Here is a 19,512-nt window from a genome sequence, read left to right as displayed (position 1 = left end):
ATCAGGTCGGTGGATGTTCAGTGCGGATTATCGCGGGCCTGCAGCTGTGGCCTCATTCTTTAACATGATTTCTGTCTGTTAATGATAACGCCACACTTGTGTGAATTATTGTACATGAATTATTTTATTGTCCCAACGTTTTCCAGGCCTCGAGGCTTACGGGACGACTGCTCGGCTATTTTCTGTCAAACGCCCTTCAAACAACCAGCTGGGCCGTTTTCCCCCTTTCGTTTCCTTTTGCAGGGATATTGAAGATATCTTCGGTTTTTATGTTGTTGCTTTAGTAAAACTCCGCTTCATTTAATTTCAAATCTTTTTATAAAAAGGCCTTTGGTAAGAGGCCCTAATCTGTTTTTAATCGCATTAACGCGACTCAAACACTCACGAACCTTTTTCAGTGAAAAAAAAAATCTTTTAAAATAAATTCCAAGCGGTCAGTGGCGTCACGGTCACACTCCAGCTTTAAACGCTCAGTCTCTACTAAACTGGGAAAACGGCACCGAGATGATCTGCATCCTCCGCAGGCCTTTGTTCTGCTCGGATGTGATCTGACTCTGGGAAAGCTGCGGGAGAATTATTTAAAAGGAAGAAGTCATATAAAAGAAGTCATATCTGAAATCGTTACATCTGCGGTCAGTTCTCCGCTAATGCGCTGCTATAAAACCATTTCCCCCCTTCCGCATTTCTCAGCTTTTAGCGTGTTTATCGAATAAATGTTAATATTAGACAAACCGGACTCGTTGTCAGGGTTACAGGCTGAATGTTTATCTGACTGCAGCATCCAGTTAATACAAAATGCAGTTGTTAGGTGATGATTTCACGAATTAAGGGAAAGTAGCGAACCAAACCAACCGGCCCTGTGTGGAAAATGTAATCGTTCCCTGAACCAAGTGTTTGTGATAAGTGGCAATGACAGTTTCACTTTGCTGTGGAGGAACTGTGGCCCACTCTTCTTTGCAGAAGCAAATGATGAGAACACTAAGCACTTCTAGGTTACTGTGGTTTTGCTGGTCAGAACTGAAATGACTGACTCCCATGAATGTGACAGAACTCAAGCTCAGAAACGGATCAGTGGTGCAGCATAATTCTTGAAAACGTCCTCAGTGTCAGTAAGGCTCCTAAACACAGCCTATAATTCTCCTCTTGCTGACACGTACTGTCACTACTGAGATGAGCATTCGGTTACATTTGTGTTGAAACAGGGACAGACTTCCTGACTCCCTGAGCTTGTTTAACTCTGAGAACATGACGCGTGACTAGTCCACGCAAACACATTTCCCGACTGAGCAACGCTGAATGTTTCTGACTCAAGTGACTCAGAAAATATCAAATCAGAGAATGAATTTGAGTGAAAATAACGTCTGAACAGAGACTGAGAGGAAAAAGACAAGCCTGCATATCAAGCTGCTATCGCTGACGTGCAGGATAACCAGATCTCCATCCATCCATGTGTTGTGATGTTAGGAGAGGTCGTTGTAGTCATATTATACTCACATCGTTGCCATGCTAGTGTGGAAAAAACCAAAAACATGTGAAACTTCAGCTTTGATTTGGAATTGAAGTAAAGAAACGTTCAGTGTTTTAAATGTAGGCCGACAGGGAGGCCCACCCAGCACTGAAGTTCAGAGCATGTGATTGGCTGCTCTTTTAATGCAAACTATAAAATATATGTAGTATATATACTGACAAGACCATCCACATTATCAGTTACTGGATTTTCTGACATTAGAACAATAAAGTCACGTATTACTACGTTCCTTTATGACAGTACAGTATAGAAGGCATGTAGGACAAAGTACTCTTTACTTTGAGCTCTGTGATGTCTCACATTAGGATCTGTCAGCTTTCTTTCTTTGCATCTGGTTAATCATCCAGTTTGTACTTTAGTCTGAAAGCACCAGTTACAGCCGCAAATAAACACGTCTGTAACGCAAAGTTATTGAAGGGCTCGTTTTATTGCAATGGATGAGTTTACTGACTGACGCGCAGAAGAAATAGTTCTTTATGGAGCCTAGATGGTGTGAATGATGAGACCAAAGACTGCAATATCCTGTACCAAAAATATATTAAATAAATGGGGGAAGGGGAAATGGAACAAAAATTATACAACACACAACATAAATGCCCACAAGTAATAAATCAAAGCTGTGATTTCTGTGCAAGAGTCCTTTTTGGTCCTTTTCATTTATTTATTTCACACTTGGTACAACAGATCAAACAAACCAACACTTTCTATCAAAAAGCACTACAACCATGTGTGAAAAGGAGCAGGAAGAAGAAAATATTCTTATTAAACCCCGCCCCCTATCTACAATCCAACTTATATTACAAGTGGACACCAAAAATCAGGGAACAAACTAACATTAACATTTCTCTCCGGTCCTAACACAAACCAAACAACAAATTTACTATCAGAATATACCACTCCACATAGTAACAAGGAGAAAAATAAAATTAAAATAAATAAAAATTATAAAAGGATCCATTTTCAATGAACTCCAATTTCATTCACATTCTTCATATTGAGTTATCGTTTTAAGCATGTAACACTTTAAAACAATATAAACTTATACAATTCTTTAAATTATAATGAAGAGAGTTCCACAGTCGTATACCCCTAACCGTTGCACTCATGAATCTTTGTGTTGTCCTAGCTAACTGATGCTTAAAATAAAATTTCCTTCTACCATCTTCTCCCCTTGAACACATTAAAAATTCTCTTTGTAACTTAAAGGGCAAAATATTATTTTTAAAGTTCACTTTTAAGGTATTCCTCCTTAGGGTCCAGCATCATACAATGGGGAAATATGTCCGTAATCCAAAGACGGCAAAGTGGAAAAAAAAATAAAATAAAATAAAATAAAAAAGTCCTACCGGCTCGCCACTTCAATATGAAGAAGATCAATTCAAAGGGGGACAAAAAACCTGACCTGTATGTAACACTGATGAAGCACTAATGAATTAATACAGGCTAGGGATTGAGTGAAATATGGTTATCATTAATCAGAAGATTTAGGAATGCTACTGGAGCTGATGGGCAGTAATTAATAAATACACACAACACAAATGTTTTTGCAGGTACCATGTATTTAACCAACCCCAAAGAAAAACAACAAAAGAAAAACTTCAATAATCACTCCTGCTGCAGCTATCCAATTAATCAAAACCCAGTGAGGGTGCACAAAGACATCTAAGCAGATTCTTCTGGGTTATACCAAGCAATACAGATTTTCAAAAAACGGTTCCCCCATAAAAAATACATGTTAATATCAAATCCACTGATCCACACTGAAGTCCATGAGTTTCATCTGAATGTCCATGAGAGATGTCCAAGCGCTATTGTCCAGAAATGAGGGGAATGGTGTGTATGATTGCGGAAATCAGTGTATTTGGAAAATGGGGACAGAGCGTTGTCTTTGATAGCTTCCTACCCAACCAGTGGAAGCTTCAATTGCAGAATGAGTCCTGCTCCTAGCAGTTCATTGGCTCGCCATCCTTTTTCATACCCCAAAAAAGGTTCACCTGGCCTGCATTAAATAAACAAGGCCAATAAGAAATCACAGCCAATTAAGCTAAATACATTAAGTTATTCTTGTTCCTGTGCACACAATTTATAAATAAACAAACAATCTATTGGTTAAATATAATATATCTAACCAATAAGGATTTAAATGAAACATTTCAACTGCTACATACATACTATGTAGCTCCACAACATTTGTTATTCAACAACTATCGGTCAAATCAAAATCAAATTGTTTGGACCGGCAGCAGCCAATTAGCGTCAGCTGGTAGCAATACAAACAGTCAATTAAAAGTTCAAACTCACCAATTCCGTTCTGTTCAGTGCACAACAACATTATGGCTCGGGCTCACAGTAATCAGCATCTAAGTTGCATAAGTTAGTTTGTGTTAAAAAATGCATTAAAACGGGAAAAGCAAATATTTGCCAATACACACCTGTAACAGCTCTGTCACCTGGCTTGCCTCCACGCATCTGACCGGAGGAAGCCGGGACAGGCTTACTATGACCTACATGCCATCCGATTGGCTGAGCAAAGTCATGTGGTTGGAGTCATTTATTTGTGATGCGTTCAATGGCAGGAAATTAGTGCAGGAAATTACTCTGGGTTACACGTAGGTCAGAAAAATGTCCATTAGCACATCAAGTTCGATTCAGTTTACCGGTAAACAAATATATTTTTCTGCAAGTCTATGTAACGATGCAAATCATGAATCATCAATGTACAACAGTTAAATTATTAATCATCTTGGCTACGTAGCTTAATCTATACATTCCAGTAGCGTTCGCTACAAACAATACAAAAACAACAATAAAGAAACTACTGTCTAACAGACAGCATAGCCGAATCCAAGGCAACACATAACAATAATCATTCAATCGCACTTTGTTTTAAAGTAAGCCCATTAAAGTGCTTAAGTAAATAAAAGTGTTCAAAAACAGCGGTGTTTGAACCGGAGTTCTGCTCGCGGTGGGAACGCCGCCGAACAAAGTCATTTTTTAATCGCGAAAAAGATCGACTGGTTACTGACAACCAAAAGGTTGTTTTTGGTAGATATTAAGGACACTTACCGCTGAGGTGAAATGAGAGGAGAAAACGCTTTGTTTTCCAACGCCGTTCTAAACGCCACGAGCTTACAGCCACAGCAGGAGTCGAACCCGGAAGTATCCCTCCACAGCCGGTTTTCAGAGTTGCCGCGACGTGGAAGGAGCCAATCAGGAGAGGGACCTCAAATCAGCTGACGTAGGTCATGTGACAGGGAGTAGTTGATATGGGTTACACGTCGCTTGGAAGAAACGATTCAAATCTGATTGAACTGAAAGCTTGTTGGTTTCAGTCACAGCCAGATAGATTAAGATGGGTGTTGTTAAAGGATTACTTCACACAACAAATCCCAGTGTTTGCTTACTGTGCAGGCTGGAAAACCATAGACCGTTCATAAAAGAACAACCTGAGCAGGCTAGGAGTGCATTAGGCAACCATCTTGGCTTTTTGAAATGTGACAGGGGACTGAGAAGCCAAGGTACACAATTCACTTATATAGTAATATATATAAGTGAATCTTTCCGCTGTACAATATTATTTGCACGCTGTCGTCAGTAAAGCTCCAACACACCAAAAACACATCACTTGTCGTGCATCATTTTGAAGGTGACGGCTTCAAGGTCACGTCTGTCACTCGTTTGGAAGCAGAGAAAAGTGGGTCTCAGGCTGCCTGCTTCCCACCACAGGCACTTATTTCACCCATCGCCACTTGAAGTCACAAAATGTGATTCACTTTGCTTAGTTTAGAGTTTAACCAAGTGATTGAGACAATAAACTGTCTTACTGCACTGTAAACATATGCAGGGTTTTTATGTCTTTATTATCTGTATTAAGCACATTTTACATCTGCTGTCAGAAAGAGTTTCCCGAGGTCTTGTTGGAGTGGTCGCTCTCTGCTGGTTATTGGAATGAAAGTCGATTTTTAAGGGACTTCTTTACTTGACCACACTTTTGAGACCCAGAGCAATGTCTGTCTTTGATACACAGCGAGTCTACACTTAAAAATAATACAGAAGACAGGCTGCATACACGAAGAACCAGATCTAATCTACCTACAGCAATACCAATGGTTCTTGTTTGCTTTCTAATCAGGGTGAAGCAACCACCAACTGCGGGATCCAAGTCCAATCCATCTAAACGACATAGAGACAGGCTAAACGGGGAGCTGGAGCGGCTGGCCAGTCTGCTGCCGTTTCCTGAAGAGGTCACCGCCAGTCTGGATAAATTGTCCATCCTCCGCCTAAGTGTCAGCTACCTACGAGCCAAGAGTTTCTTCTCTGGTAAAGTTACCTTCTGATCGGAGCAATGGCATTAAGCAGTAGACATTCATTTTGTAAGTCACAAACTCTTCTCCCAGAAAGTGAAAGGTTTTTGGTATTTCTCTATAAAACTTATGATTCCTAAACGGTTAGCGTAGCTCAGCGCAGTGATTGAAAGCAGGACAAATGCTAAAGCCAACACTTGCCTTATATTTGGACCTTTGGATATCGACTTCCAGTGTAAAAAGAGGTTCCCTGATGCTATTACCAGAAACTGTCTGGGCCCTAAAACCACTGAAGCTGGTGGCTGTGGGAGAGACTACTGCAAGAAACTGATGGGTAAAATTTCACATTCTCTCCTCTGTGGATTTCTTCCCATGAAAATGAGTCCAGCTGCTGTTGTGTAAAGCTATGCAACATTCATGGACTAGTTCTCATAAGGCATTAAGGTAAAACTGGCTCCACACCTGGTGGACGACAGGTGCTGTGTAAAAACAGCCGTGAAAAGACACATACACTAAATAACAACAATGTACAGCTCTGCACAGATGGGCCGTGAGATGTTCATCCATTCACAGATGGATATAGTATTAATCCTGTGCTGGAATAAAGACAGAACCATAGTATGCACTGCACAATGACAATAATGTGTATAATAGTCTGCACATTTGTAAACAGGTGAATATTTTGCAAAGTGCAGGATGAGCTGATGGAAATCTGTATGTATGGTAAAATCCTCTGATAAAAAAGTAACAGATGAACTGGACTGATCAAAAATACAGTTGTTGTTTCACAGCTATAAAAAAAGTTAGAAAAATGTGAAATGTCACTGGTGGATTTCTTGTAGTTAGACCTTTACTCAGCAACTGATGGTGAAAGGTTTGCAGAACAGCTTTGCACTTTGTTTGTTTGTTTGTTTGTTTTGGTGAAAATCCCTGGAGCTGGTTCTGATTAGGTCCTTGGACCTTGTTCCACTTCACTACATCACCACAACACCAAGGAAATAAGGCCAACTTCTGTGGAAACGGATAGTGTAGAATATTATTGAAATTGTAAAGAGGAGGGGGAATAAATATTAATATTTTAAAAAATCAAAAATAGCATCTATTTAAGTTAGAACAGTAATATCCTCTTTGAAGGGTCTTTCACTCAGAACCAGTAGAGTTGAGAGAAGACTGCTGTTTCTATCTGTACTCATGTCTTTTTGGTACTACTAACTGCGACTGGAGTTTGAACCAGGACCCTCTTGCTGTCTTAACCACTGCTTCCCTGTGAACCAATCCGGTTGTTGATGACATATGAACCCTGCTTCTGGGTCCAAACTACTCTGTGTTTATTAATTACCACTGTTCATTTTAAAGCTCAGTTTTTAAACCCCTCCGATGTAACTACAGCCCATGCAGCAGTATATGAATGACTAACCTCGTATTGTGGATGGATTATCTCAGTTGTTCTCCTGACTGGAGTTTGGTCCGTTTACAGCATCCTGCCATGCGATTACATTTGTCTCTAACCACCAGAATCCCTCACGTTAACTTTTATCGAGTGGAAAAAAGTTAGCGTTCATCCTCCAGCTTCACTGTGTTTATACTATGCTAACGTAGCTGTGTCGCTAGCACATCGTTATATAGCAGCTAGCCCAACTTCAGTAACCCTACAAACGTCACTGCTGTTTAGTTTTCTGTCTTCATTTATGTTGGAAGTGATAGCAGAGCTGTACGTTTGAGTATTTACAGAAATCTCTCAGTCAGAACATGCTATATCATGTTTAGGTGGAAGCTAGCGAGCTAACTTCCTGCTAAATTCATCTCCGTTAAATGTAATAAATCCTGTTTTCATGGATGCCTGGATGTTAAACTTCATAGTTACACCTGGTAAAGCAGCAATGCTGATGATTTTATTACAGATGAAAGAATTGACAGTTTGTGACTCTCAGTGATGTTGCCGTGTTCGTTTGACTTTGGGACCTGAAGTGGAGTTTGGACCTGAAAACGACTAATGACTTCAGACTTAAAGAAACAAACTGGAATTTGTTTTTATGTGTCGTTATTGTGAACAGAAAGCAGCAGCTGTTTTTAAATGTCCTCAGTTATTTTCAGCCATGATGATTGTGTCACAGTCAAGCTACTCTTTTGGTGTTGCCCAACAGCTCGCAGATCATCTCAGAGCACCACAAGAACAAGAACCCATTGCCTTCTTCTGATGACTTCATCACAGCAACAGGCTCTCATTATTTCATTAAGACCTGTGTCTGTGTGACTTCACATATATGGGGATTAAGAACTGTGTTTGGTATGTGTTGCATGGTGTTCAGAGTGAAAACATTGTTATTTTAGGTGGCGATCTTTCGAGGCGAATGCTGCAATGCAGTGGCTCCCAAAACATGAATAATTGAGAGAAACCCTGGAGTTTAAAGAATTTATGAAATGGAGGCAGAGCAGTGTTTGTTTAAGGCAGCGTCGTTCTGAAATGGCTGTTTGGTAGAGACACACAGGTTACAGCTGTGGTGATTAGAGTATGTTTAAAGTGTTTGCACAAATGCTTTGCTTAGTTTTGCCACGTGGCTGTACGCTAAGAAAAGAAAGCAAAGTGCTTTTCTTACGTATTTCCTTAATTATGTTCAGGAGCTACATTTAGTAACATACAGAAGCATTTGGTATCTCCTCAAGCTGTCACAGTGAATTATTGATCGTGGATTGCCGTAGCATTAGGTCAAAGTGTAGCCTATAGACAAAACCTCTTGTCTAACTGCATTAGCCTACTTCCTGGACAGTCTCTAAGTAATTAACAAGCTCAGGGCTCTTACATAAAGGAAGCAGCTCCAGTGCTCCAGGCTGCCTCTGCAGTCAGCTGTAATTTGCTGTATGTAAACAGCACAAATTCACTTGTCAGAAGCTTCCGAGGCTGGATGACCTGGACAGCATGGAGCTAGCAGCACTCTGGGAATGCTGCCACTTCTTCAGCACTCTGCTCCGCTTGGATGTTAAGAGGAACTCTTAAACACTAAAAGAGCTATGACTTCATTAAGTATTGTTTTTTTCAACATCAATAAGGTGTCTTTAAAAATCTCCTGAGAGCGGGCATTGAATGCATCACAGGAGCTGAACAAAGCTCTGACAGAGCCCATTTAATCTGGCTGACAGCATTATCCGAGCCAGCTGCCATCTTTGTTATTGTCAGCAGCTACAATGGGCTCATTCAGTCTGAGGAGAGGTGAGTTAACGCTGCAAACACGTGGATCCCCCCGCCCCCCGTATCCTCAGCTATAAAATACACATTCACAGCTGCTGTCTGGCATTTGGATCCAAGCACTGTTAGAGATGCTGAATCAGCAGATGACCTGCTCGACCACCTGAGCTGCAGGTTCAGCCGTTAGTCTGAGCTAACGTTTGAAAAAGTTCAGATCACATGTTTCTAGCAGTCCTGTCACAGATGACGTGCAGTGTAGACGCAGTGATAAGATGAGATAAGACTTTAGTGATCCCAAACGGGGAAATTTTTGCGTCACCTCAGCTCAGGTACAGAAGGAAATCCAAAAATCCAAAAAGGACAACCAATGAAAAAAAGTAAGATAACACACTATATACAACAGTAGCATACACACTATGTGATTATGGATATGGTTGGAAATATGCAGGACATAAACTATGTAGCTTAACATAACTATTGTACCACTACTATTCCTATGTATAGACATGTACACACACACACATGTACACACTAAATATACATATGTATTCATATACAGACATATATACCTGCACATGTCCGTACACATGGAAGCATTATGCATGAAGTGGTGACCGTGGTTGTTCACAGTGTCCAGTGAGTCATGACATCGTGATTGAGGAGTTATGGAGTCTAACTGCTGTTGGGATGAATGATCTGCCAAAGCGCTCCTTCCTGCAGCGAGGGTGTTTCAGTCTCTGACTAAAGGAGCTGCTCAGCCCACTCACAGACTCATGCAGTGGGTGATGTGGGTTGTTCATGATGGATGTCAGCTTTACTAACATCCAACAACAGCTTTACTAAAATGCATGATGTGCCTTTTAGTATTACAGTCATAAACGTGACTGGAAGTTTGGGCAGTGGAGCAAATTCACTTTGCCACTTTTTATTTCGATTTTCTAGGTTTCTGTGATATAGAAAAGAACAAGCATAAACGTTTCACAAGTTTCAAAGACTGTCAAATAAATCCCATGTATGCCAGGAGTCACTGTTAGTCGATCCTTCTACTTTAAAACTCCTCCAGTTGACTGGATGTGAGCTTCTGGGACAAATCCTGATTGATGGGGATCCATTTCTGCCTTATCAGAGCTCCAAGCTAATCCCAGAATGTGGAAAATGATGTCAATTCTATAATTATTGTCCTCAAATGGCTAGAGCACACATTTAGCCATGCTCTACATATAGTACAGCACAGTAGGTGTGACCGTAGCAGCTGTTTTATTCATTTATCCATTTGTTTTTTGGATAAATTGTTAGATCAGCTGTGCTATCATAGTGAAGATATCCCCTTGGAGGCAACTGCTACTGTGTTTACAACAAACAAAAGCTTGATAAGATTGTAGATGACAGAACTGAGCCAATAAAGACGCCTCTGGGTTTCTTAGAAACGTCTGTGCCTGCAGCCAGACGCTCTGTCCTTTTTCCTCTTCCTGTCCCCTTTAACTGACCCAGTGTCCTGGAAAGCTTCCCGCAGTTTTTTTTAAAGACAGGAAGCCAACCTGATTTCACTCCAGTGTTGCTGAGTCGTCCCATCCATGTTTGGACCTGTAGGTAACCACAGACATGATTATTGTTGTCATCATTAACATTAATAATCCTATTGTTGTATCCATAGCTGGGTATTTGTTGTTCAGATAAGCTGCGGCTCTTGGAACACGCTATTGTCATTTTAATTTTAGTGGATTATATTTGTAAATGAACAAATATGAATAATGTTCATAAAGAGAGCAAAACATTATTAAAGAGCTGTTTCTGGCAGGTGCAGTAAAGGGAAGCAGGAATGAAAATTGTCATGATGATAAGGCCACAGAAGTTCAGGGTCTTCCTGTGGATTCCTCTGATATTGTATTAAAAATGAACTATGAGGAGAAAAACACATAAACCTGGCACACAGCTGCAAATATCTGCAGTTTGTCCCACTTTTGTAGCCCAGAACTGCTGCTCTGGGATTTGTTATGTAAGCTGTGTGACCATTCCCAAAGTCTTGTGACAGGTCATGATGCCTGTTTCACTGTGCACTGCTTCCCCCTCCTTCCTGTAGGTCATCTCTCTGACCACAAATGAAAGGTAGAGCTGTGGGGTCAGCAGTGGGCCGTCCCTTAACGACAGCTCTTCCTCCCTCTGCCAGCCTCATCCTCTGTCCTTCTCCTACTTGGCTTAACCCCATCCCCCAGCCCTGCGAATGCCAGGAAGGCGTGCGTGTTTTCTCTAATATGTGTGCTGGTGTGTACAGCATGTGTTAGTAGATGTGGGAGTGGGGCAGCTGCATTGACTGTTCATTTTTGCATTGACTCTTTCTGTGCTGTGTTAATGCTGTCAATGCAAAGCAAAGGATCATTTGGTTGTTTGCACAGAGAGGAAGGCTGTGAGGATGTGGTTGTATTGTAATTACTGCATGCCCATTTATACAAGGAGAAGGTTCACAGACATTACACATTAATATCAGAGCAGAAAATTGTGCATTATTTAAAATGTCAAACTCATGTGAACTTTATTGTTATGATAACTTATAACCTTATTTGTGTAGCACTTTATAAAGTGCATGTTATTGTAAATTATAGCCAAAAATGTGATGAAATATTAATATGTTTGCGTACTAATCAAAATGAACGACAGCTTCAGGGATGTCGTTTCAAAGGTTTGGTGCTGCAAACTCAAAAACGTGGATTTGAAGTAAAGCAGTGGAGTAGTCAGTAGTCTCTAATGGGATAACTAGAGAAGCTGGAAGCTCAGAACATGAGCTATGTAAGAAGGATTTGGGCTCTGTAGGGCTTTATGTGTGATTCATGAAAATATTTAAATCAGTTAAAAATTTCACGAGAAGCAAGAATAGAGAAGATGTGAGTTTTTACTGGTTTTTGTTAGCAGCCAAACTCCTGAGCTGTGGCAGGTTAGTGGGGCTGCGTCATGTAAACAGTGAAGTCCAGTGGAAACCTGTTTGATGTTTATGGATTAGCCTGTGTAAAAGTTGTGACAGGGCCTTTCAGCAGGCGTCATGTAGTGAAGGCAGGGAATTCATTTAATCAATTTCAACTCTGTAGATTTTTTATTTTTTATATAAAAAAAAAATTCCCCCCTCGCCCCTGTGGGCGGTCTTATCCTTCAAGCTCGGGTCCTCTACCAGAGGCCTGGGAGCTTGAGGGTCCTGCGCAGTATCTTAGCTGTTCCCAGGACTGCGCTCTTCTGGACAGAGATCTCCGATGTTATTCCCGGGATCTGCTGGAGCCACTCGCCTAGCTTGGGAGTCACCGCACCTAGTGCTCCGATTACCACGGGGACCACCGTTACCTTCACCCTCCACATTCTCTCGAGCTCTTCTCTGAGCCCTTGGTATTTCTCCAGCTTCTCGTGTTCCATCAGTTTATCAGCTAATGCTAACATGCACACCAGCTGGGTGAGGGGTCAGCGTTGTTAAAAGGGGTCAGCTATACTGACCTCTTGAAATTCTTCATAAAGGGCCATCTACTGTTCATATGTTCAGCTGCGAGCTTGTCTGCTGTCACTGTTGGCACTGAAACTGTTACAAATGTGTCCAACTTAAGAGTCATTTTTATATCCATTTCTTACAGCAGTTAGTCATCAAGACGTTTCACATTAGTTTTCCTCAGATCTTCCACAACCAAGTTAGGGTGCGCACACAGTAGAATGTGCAACCACAGCACATCCACACTTACCATGACAGCGGCTGTATGTAGAGTTAGTCGCAGTATTGCTCTCCGGTATGTAATGTGCACTTCACTAGAGCTGGGCGATATGAGATTTTTTCATATCACGATATGTTTTTTTCATTTCAGGCGATAACGATATCTATCACGATATAAGCCAAATAACTATATTTGTAAGATTTAAATGTGCCGTTGCTCACAAGTAAAATGTGAAATAATCAGCAGCTTGTTTTTATTTAAATATTTATTTCCCATAATAAGTTCAACAGGGTAGATGTACTTAAGGAACATGAGACTTTTTCAGATAAATAAAGGCAAATATTGCAAACTACACAAAAGGCAGCCGCTAAAGCGTTTAAGTTTCAAAATAGAACAAACGAAACAGACTAAATTGTCAATTCCACTTAGAAACAAAATATTAATTCTAAAAATAAATCTTAGTTTGTTTTACAGAAGAACAGACAAAACTGACTAACTTTTGTCAATATCAAATAAACTGAGAACTAAAAGGAAATTCTCAATCTCTCCTTGTTGTATAGCTTAGCTTTTCAAACAGTTTTAACAGTTACTTTAGTCTGACAAAAGCCGAATGACGAATTAGCGCTTCCAGTCAGAGACTGAGGCTACGTCCACACGTACACGGGTATTTTTGAAAACGGAGATTTTCCGTTTTCGTTTTAAAAAATAATCCCGTCCACACATAAAGGCAGAAATGAAGGAAAACGCTGCTATGAACATGCCAAAGCAGCAGGTGGCGCTAGATTCCTAACCGTGCAGAAATGTTGGCCAATCAGAAGTCTAGAAGCCTCGGTGGGAAAAAGTAAACAAAGCTGGGGCATAGAAGCAGAACCGAGTCGTATGTGTGGAGGGACAGTAACTGTGTGTATATGTAAGCATTTAAACACTGCAGAGAGTAGAATTAACAGTAACAGTATTGTAGAAATTCATTTCACCGAAACAATAACGTGGCGCACAGTGTGACGCATGCACCAGTTTATTGTATTTCCAGACTTGCTTTCGGCACAATTTACAGTGCACGCTACTCTGTTTTTTGTCAGACTTGAAATAGCCGAAATACCTTCACACTACGGAACTTCTATGGCTCTTCCGTTCGACAATCTCTCCGGCATTGGAACCATCATCTGTTTTCTCTTCGGTCACGCTCGGTTGATTTTTCTAGTCGGCACACTCATTTCCTCCATTACCCGCTGGCTGCTTCCCAAACAAACACACGTGCGGCTTTCACGCGACGTGACGCTGCGGCTGTGATTGGTTCGGCTCTGCGCTACTTAATTTGGATTGGCTGACCTTTTTTTTTTTTTTTAGAGGACAAGAGCGGCGAGGTCTATCGCGATAGCTTAATTTCTCTATCGAGTAAAAGTTATATCGCGATACATATCGTTATCGTTCTATCGCCCAGCTCTAAATCAGCTAATTTTAATAATTGGATTAGAAAATTATTAAACTCAAATGTGTTTTCTTTGTCTTGGGTAGACTCTGATATACTCATTCCTTGTAAATGGCCTGTATTTATATAGCGCTTTACATATCCAGTCATTCACACATTCACACACTGGTGATGGCAGCTACATTGTAGCCACAGCCACCCTGGGGCGCACTGACAGAGGGAGGCTGCCGGACACTGGCGCCACCGGGCCCTCTGACCACCACCAGTAGGCAACGGGTGAAGTGTCTTGCCCAAGGACACAACGACCGAGACTGTCCAAGCCGGGGCTCGAACCGGCAACCTTCCGATTACAAGGCGAACTCCCAACTCTTGAGCCACGAGCTGGTTTCTCAGTTGTGCGTCTAAGTCTCCTATTTCTATATTTATTTTGGTTTGAATCTTTTTTTTATTAATTAAAAAAGAAAATGTAGAGTTTAAGAAGAGTGAGACCAACCCTTTCAGCAGTCTGTACATAAGCTCAAGGCGCTGTCATATGTGCAGACATTTGAAGGAACGCTCATGAACCTTTAGTTTGCAGCTTCTCGTCTGCGTTTTGTACACCAACACATTACAATAAAAACTGCCTGCAGAGCCGGCAGAGAGAGCGCCAAGTATGAGGGAGTGCCTGATTTTCAGGGTCAGTGCTTGTTTGTCAGGTTTAATCTATCAGTTACTGGGCCAGATACATTTGGCCAGTGCTGACATGGGGCCCACTGATGGGATCAAGCACGCTGCTTCCACCACAGTAGTTTAGCAGCAGCAGTGTTCATACAGAGCTCCTTTCTATCATCCAAAACACTCCCAAATTAATACATAATTTCTTCGTGAAATAAAGTACATCAAAGTTTAACGCTCTAAAGTCATTTCATGTGAACTTCAAGCAGCAAGTCCTGGTGATGTTCCCACAGCTTCCCACGTTCAAGTAGCCAAATTGAAGCGTCAGGTAAGATAACCAGGTGTGCTTTGAAGAAGGGCTTCTGTGAAAGGAGTCGAGTGTAGCTGCATCTGTAGGGTGAAAACTGTGGTCACAGCGGCAGGTTAATGGGAGTCAATGGGAGTAAATCGTTGTAGATAAATTGCTCATTTGAAAACAGGTGAGGTTAATAAAGTGGTGGACATGATCAAATGTGTGTGTTTCTAATAAATATATTGTAAGTTCATAAGAAAAGAGAGAAAGGGGGCGTGGTGAAAAGCTGTAGTTGACCTGACAACCTTCAACTTCGCACTAAGCCAGTGGTCCCCAAAGTGGGGGGCACGCCCCCTAGGGGGCGTGCCGAGCAGAGCATTGCAGGGAGGGGGTGTGGTATAAATTAAAAAAAAAAAATGCTTAGACGCTGCTGGCATAATGGACAAACGCAAAAAACACAAAGCAGGGGATGAAGCATCGGCAAATATTCTTCCACACCAACTTCTTTCTAAGCCAAAGACTAGAAAAGATGATGAAGCTTAGCATTCTCATTCCCAAAGTGTAATACTGATGATTGTCTCATATTAACACGAAAGGTACCCTTCAGTGTCCTGATGATATGCTTTGGATTCTCAGTTGAATCCAATAGAATTCAGCTTGTGGCGGTAACACGCTCCAGCATGTACTCCAGCCCTCACCTCAACCTAGAGCTGGGCGATAGAACGATAACGATATGTATCGCGATATAACTTTTACTCGATAGAGAAATTAAGCTATCGCGATAGACCTCGCCGCTCTTGTCCTCTAAAAAAAAAAAAAAAAGGTCAGCCAATCCAAATTAAGTAGCGCAGAGCCGAACCAATCACAGCCGCAGCGTCACGTCGCGTGACTTGTTACGTACAGCACAAGTGCCAAGCCGCACGTGTGTTTGTTTGGGAAGCAGCCAGCGGGTAATGGAGGAAATGAGTGTGCCGACTAGAAAAATCAACCGAGCGTGACCGAAGAGAAAACAGATGATGGTTCCAACGCCGGAGAGATTGTCGAACGGAAGAGCCATAGAAGTTCCGTAGTGTGAAGGTATTTCGGCTATTTCAAGTCTGACAAAAAACAGAGTAGCGTGCACTGTAAATTGTGCCGAAAGCAAGTCTGGAAATACAATAAACTGGTGCATGCGTCACACTGTGCGCCACGTTATTGTTTCGGTGAAATGAATTTCTACAATACTGTTACTGTTAATTCTACTCTCTGCAGTGTTTAAATGCTTACATATACACACAGTTACTGTCCCTCCACACATACGACTCGGTTCTGCTTCTATGCCCCAGCTTTGTTTACTTTTTCCCACCGAGGCTTCTAGACTTCTGATTGGCCAACATTTCTGCACGGTTAGGAATCTAGCGCCACCTGCTGCTTTGGCATGTTCATAGCAGCGTTTTCCTTCATTTCTGCCTTTATGTGTGGACGGGATTATTTTTTAAAACGAAAACGGAAAATCTCCGTTTTCAAAAATACCCGTGTACGTGTGGACGTAGCCTCAGTCTCTGACTGGAAGCGCTAATTCGTCATTCGGCTTTTGTCAGACTAAAGTAACTGTTAAAACTGTTTGAAAAGCTCAGCTATACAACAAGGAGAGATTGAGAATTTCCTTTTAGTTCTCAGTTTATTTGATATTGACAAAAGTTAGTCAGTTTTGTCTGTTCTTCTGTAAAACAAACTAAGATTTATTTTTAGAATTAATATTTTGTTTCTAAGTGGAATTGACAATTTAGTCTGTTTCGTTTGTTCTATTTTGAAACTTAAACGCTTTAGCGGCTGCCTTTTGTGTAGTTTGCAATATTTGCCTTTATTTATCTGAAAAAGTCTCATGTTCCTTAAGTACATCTACCCTGTTGAACTTATTATGGGAAATAAATATTTAAATAAAAACAAGCTGCTGATTATTTCACATTTTACTTGTGAGCAACGGCACATTTAAATCTTACAAATATAGTTATTTGGCTGATATCGTGATAGATATCGTTATCGCCTGAAATGAAAAAAACATATCGTGATATGAAAAAATCTCATATCGCCCAGCTCTACCTCAACCGTATGAAATAGTGTTTCATGATCAGAACATAAAACACATTTACATGTATAGATTTATTCCAAATGGCTCCCGTGCCTCCGAGTGCCTGACGGACGATTTGTCACGGCGTCGGGATGTGACGTGTTGCCTTTGGCTTCACCTGCACAACGATGAGGAGGAATTTGTCGTCTTTCTTCTCTGTTTTAAAGTAAAAACAGCATATTTTAGCTCAAAAGCTCTGAACCTGAGGAAACTGTTTATTGCATAGAAACTGCATAAAGTGCTTTGTTAGTGTGTTTCCTGCTTTTAATGTGGAGAAAATAACAGCAGTGCTGTGCAAACATCACAAGACTGAAGCATGTGTTTCTCTCTGCAGTTGCCCTCAACAATCGAAATGGAGGGAAGGATGGTCACAATAAAACAGGAGGAACAAATACCAAGATGCCCGAGGGTGAGCTTCTGCTGCAGGTCAGTTATGAACCACCAAAAGCACCATGACTACAACAGAGCAGCCCTTTATCATCACTGACCATGTGCAACAAAACTGTGACGCCTTTGTCTATATCATTATTTATTAATTAGTCAAACATGTTGTCTTTAGTGTTAGTTTGCTGTTAGGATTCAGTTCCAGGGATTCCCAGCTGGGAGCATCATGCAGGCTCTGGGACTCAGCTCTCGATGAGACTGTCTTTAACATTTTACTCTGTTCACGTGACTTATTGTTTCATTTTTGTACATTTGAGAACTGCATTAAAACTGCTGTGTTGCTCGTCTCAGTGTTGTTCAAATATGTTTGACTCCATCTGTGCAGGAATAATACGATTTAGCTTCTTTATACTTAAAAATACCTGAAGTTTTAAAACCACACTTGTATAAATGTTTGTGTGGCAGACATGTGTAAAAAAATGATAGTAACCTCTTTATGACAAAATCACAAAGTGTGTGAGGGATGATTCACTGCCATCCTCACATCGGTTCACACTGGTGCAATTAAACATCGCCTGAGCTGCTCAGCTGCAGCCAGCGAGCTGATGAGTAAAGGAGCAGTAATTTGCACTTTTGTGTCCTTGGGTCATGTGTGAAAACAGCGCTACTGTCATTCTCATAGCCACGAACAGCAGGAGGCTCAGTGTCTGTTGGAGCTACTTCAACGACGTTACTGCTCAAGTCTTCATCAAGTCAGTGTTTATATTTGGATTTCATCCATAAGCCAGCGCGTAGCATAAGAACTCGTTCCTCAGGAACACCTTGGGACTTGACAAATTGTCGGGATGTTACGCCTCGGGAGTGAGAACGGGCTGTAAATGCCTGGAGTGTTCCCAGGACTCACATCCACCAGGTTACTGGTTTGGTTAATCCACGGCCTCTTTATGGACCAGTTTGTGCAAATGTACTGTAAATATCACAGACTTCAGCTCTAATCAAATACAAATTAGGTGACCTGGAGAGTGTGACAGGATAATCTGAGAGAAATGTTGTTATGAGATATTTTCTGGAATTTCAGGTAGAAATTATTGATCAAAAATCCAGTTTGACTTCTAACAGAAAGATAAGAGCTTTGTGCCGTCTGTGCTGCGTGTGTGAAGAAAGCTTGCTGGCTGCCGGAGCTTTTCGGGATCGGCTGCAGTCTTTGATTTTCCAGCCCACTTCCTTCCAATGTGCATCACACTGGCATTCCAGGAGAGCTGAGGAAACGGGCTCCTTTCTCCAACATTCTGACTTCTTTCACATGATAACTGTACGTTTCCCCAAACTGTTTAAAGTGAAAGGTCATTTGTAGATGAGTCAGGAGGCGGTGCTCCACAGAGAACTTGCTCCTCATGCTCCTGATCCTCAGAATAAGCGAGGAGATGAACAGTGATGGTTTGTCTCCAAAGAATAGGCTTCATAAAAGGAGTTCTTGTATGAAGCCTCTTCCTTTGCTGTTCTTCACATCAGATGGTAGTGAATTATAGAGGAGCCAGTCAATTATTCAAACAGAGAATGGAGGAAATATGGCAGAATTTAGTAATTGTGCTACTTTTCCCTTTTAGGTAATGTTAATAATGAACACAGTGAAGGTTCACACAACAGCTACGACAACACAGGACACAGGCTGCCTGCTTTTAGTCTGGAAACCAAGACGTACACAGATGATGCCTGAAGTAAACCCTGACAGCTCGGAGGTTAATGATACCATGAGGTGCTAACTGGTTTGATTCTGGATGATTCAGGAAGAGTTCAGACATGAACTGTTTGTGTCGCCCAGTTTCAGTGGCTGTTCATGCTCCCTGAAGGAAGCAGGTCATGGGAGGGCATCAGCGCTGTGCTATCAGAGAGGAGTGTGTGTGTGTGTGTGTGTGTGTGTGTGTGTGTGTGTGTGTGTGTGTG

General features: G+C 41.4%; 1 protein-coding gene and 1 long non-coding RNA gene across 3 annotated transcripts in view; one reads left to right on the top strand and one right to left on the bottom strand.

Moving 5' to 3' along the window:
* LOC102290557 (aryl hydrocarbon receptor) overlaps nucleotides 1–19,512 on the top strand; it is a gene marked incomplete in the record, with an annotated part of 58,446 nt that overhangs the window by 609 nt on the left and 38,325 nt on the right. Inside the window, 2 exon segments of the mRNA XM_005940850.3 lie at nucleotides 5,661–5,848; nucleotides 17,519–17,610. Of these exon segments, the coding sequence (XP_005940912.2) occupies nucleotides 5,661–5,848; nucleotides 17,519–17,610 (280 nt within the window).
* LOC121815733 lies at nucleotides 1,955–4,757 on the bottom strand. Of its 2 annotated transcripts, XR_006055318.1 has the most exons (4): nucleotides 4,595–4,757; nucleotides 3,961–4,126; nucleotides 3,830–3,888; nucleotides 1,955–3,527 (listed from the first exon to the last, which is right to left on the bottom strand). It is a non-coding gene; the product is annotated as an uncharacterized LOC121815733 (long non-coding RNA). The 2 variants fall into 2 exon arrangements; XR_006055317.1 differs by having other exon boundaries at nucleotides 3,961–4,757.

This window comes from Haplochromis burtoni, unplaced genomic scaffold (genome assembly GCF_018398535.1).
Source record: "Haplochromis burtoni strain Fernald_Lab_line unplaced genomic scaffold, NCSU_Asbu1 Contig_283, whole genome shotgun sequence".
In the NCBI taxonomy this organism is placed as follows: Eukaryota; Metazoa; Chordata; class Actinopteri; order Cichliformes; family Cichlidae; genus Haplochromis; species Haplochromis burtoni.
This window is presented reverse-complemented; position numbering and strand designations above follow the sequence as displayed.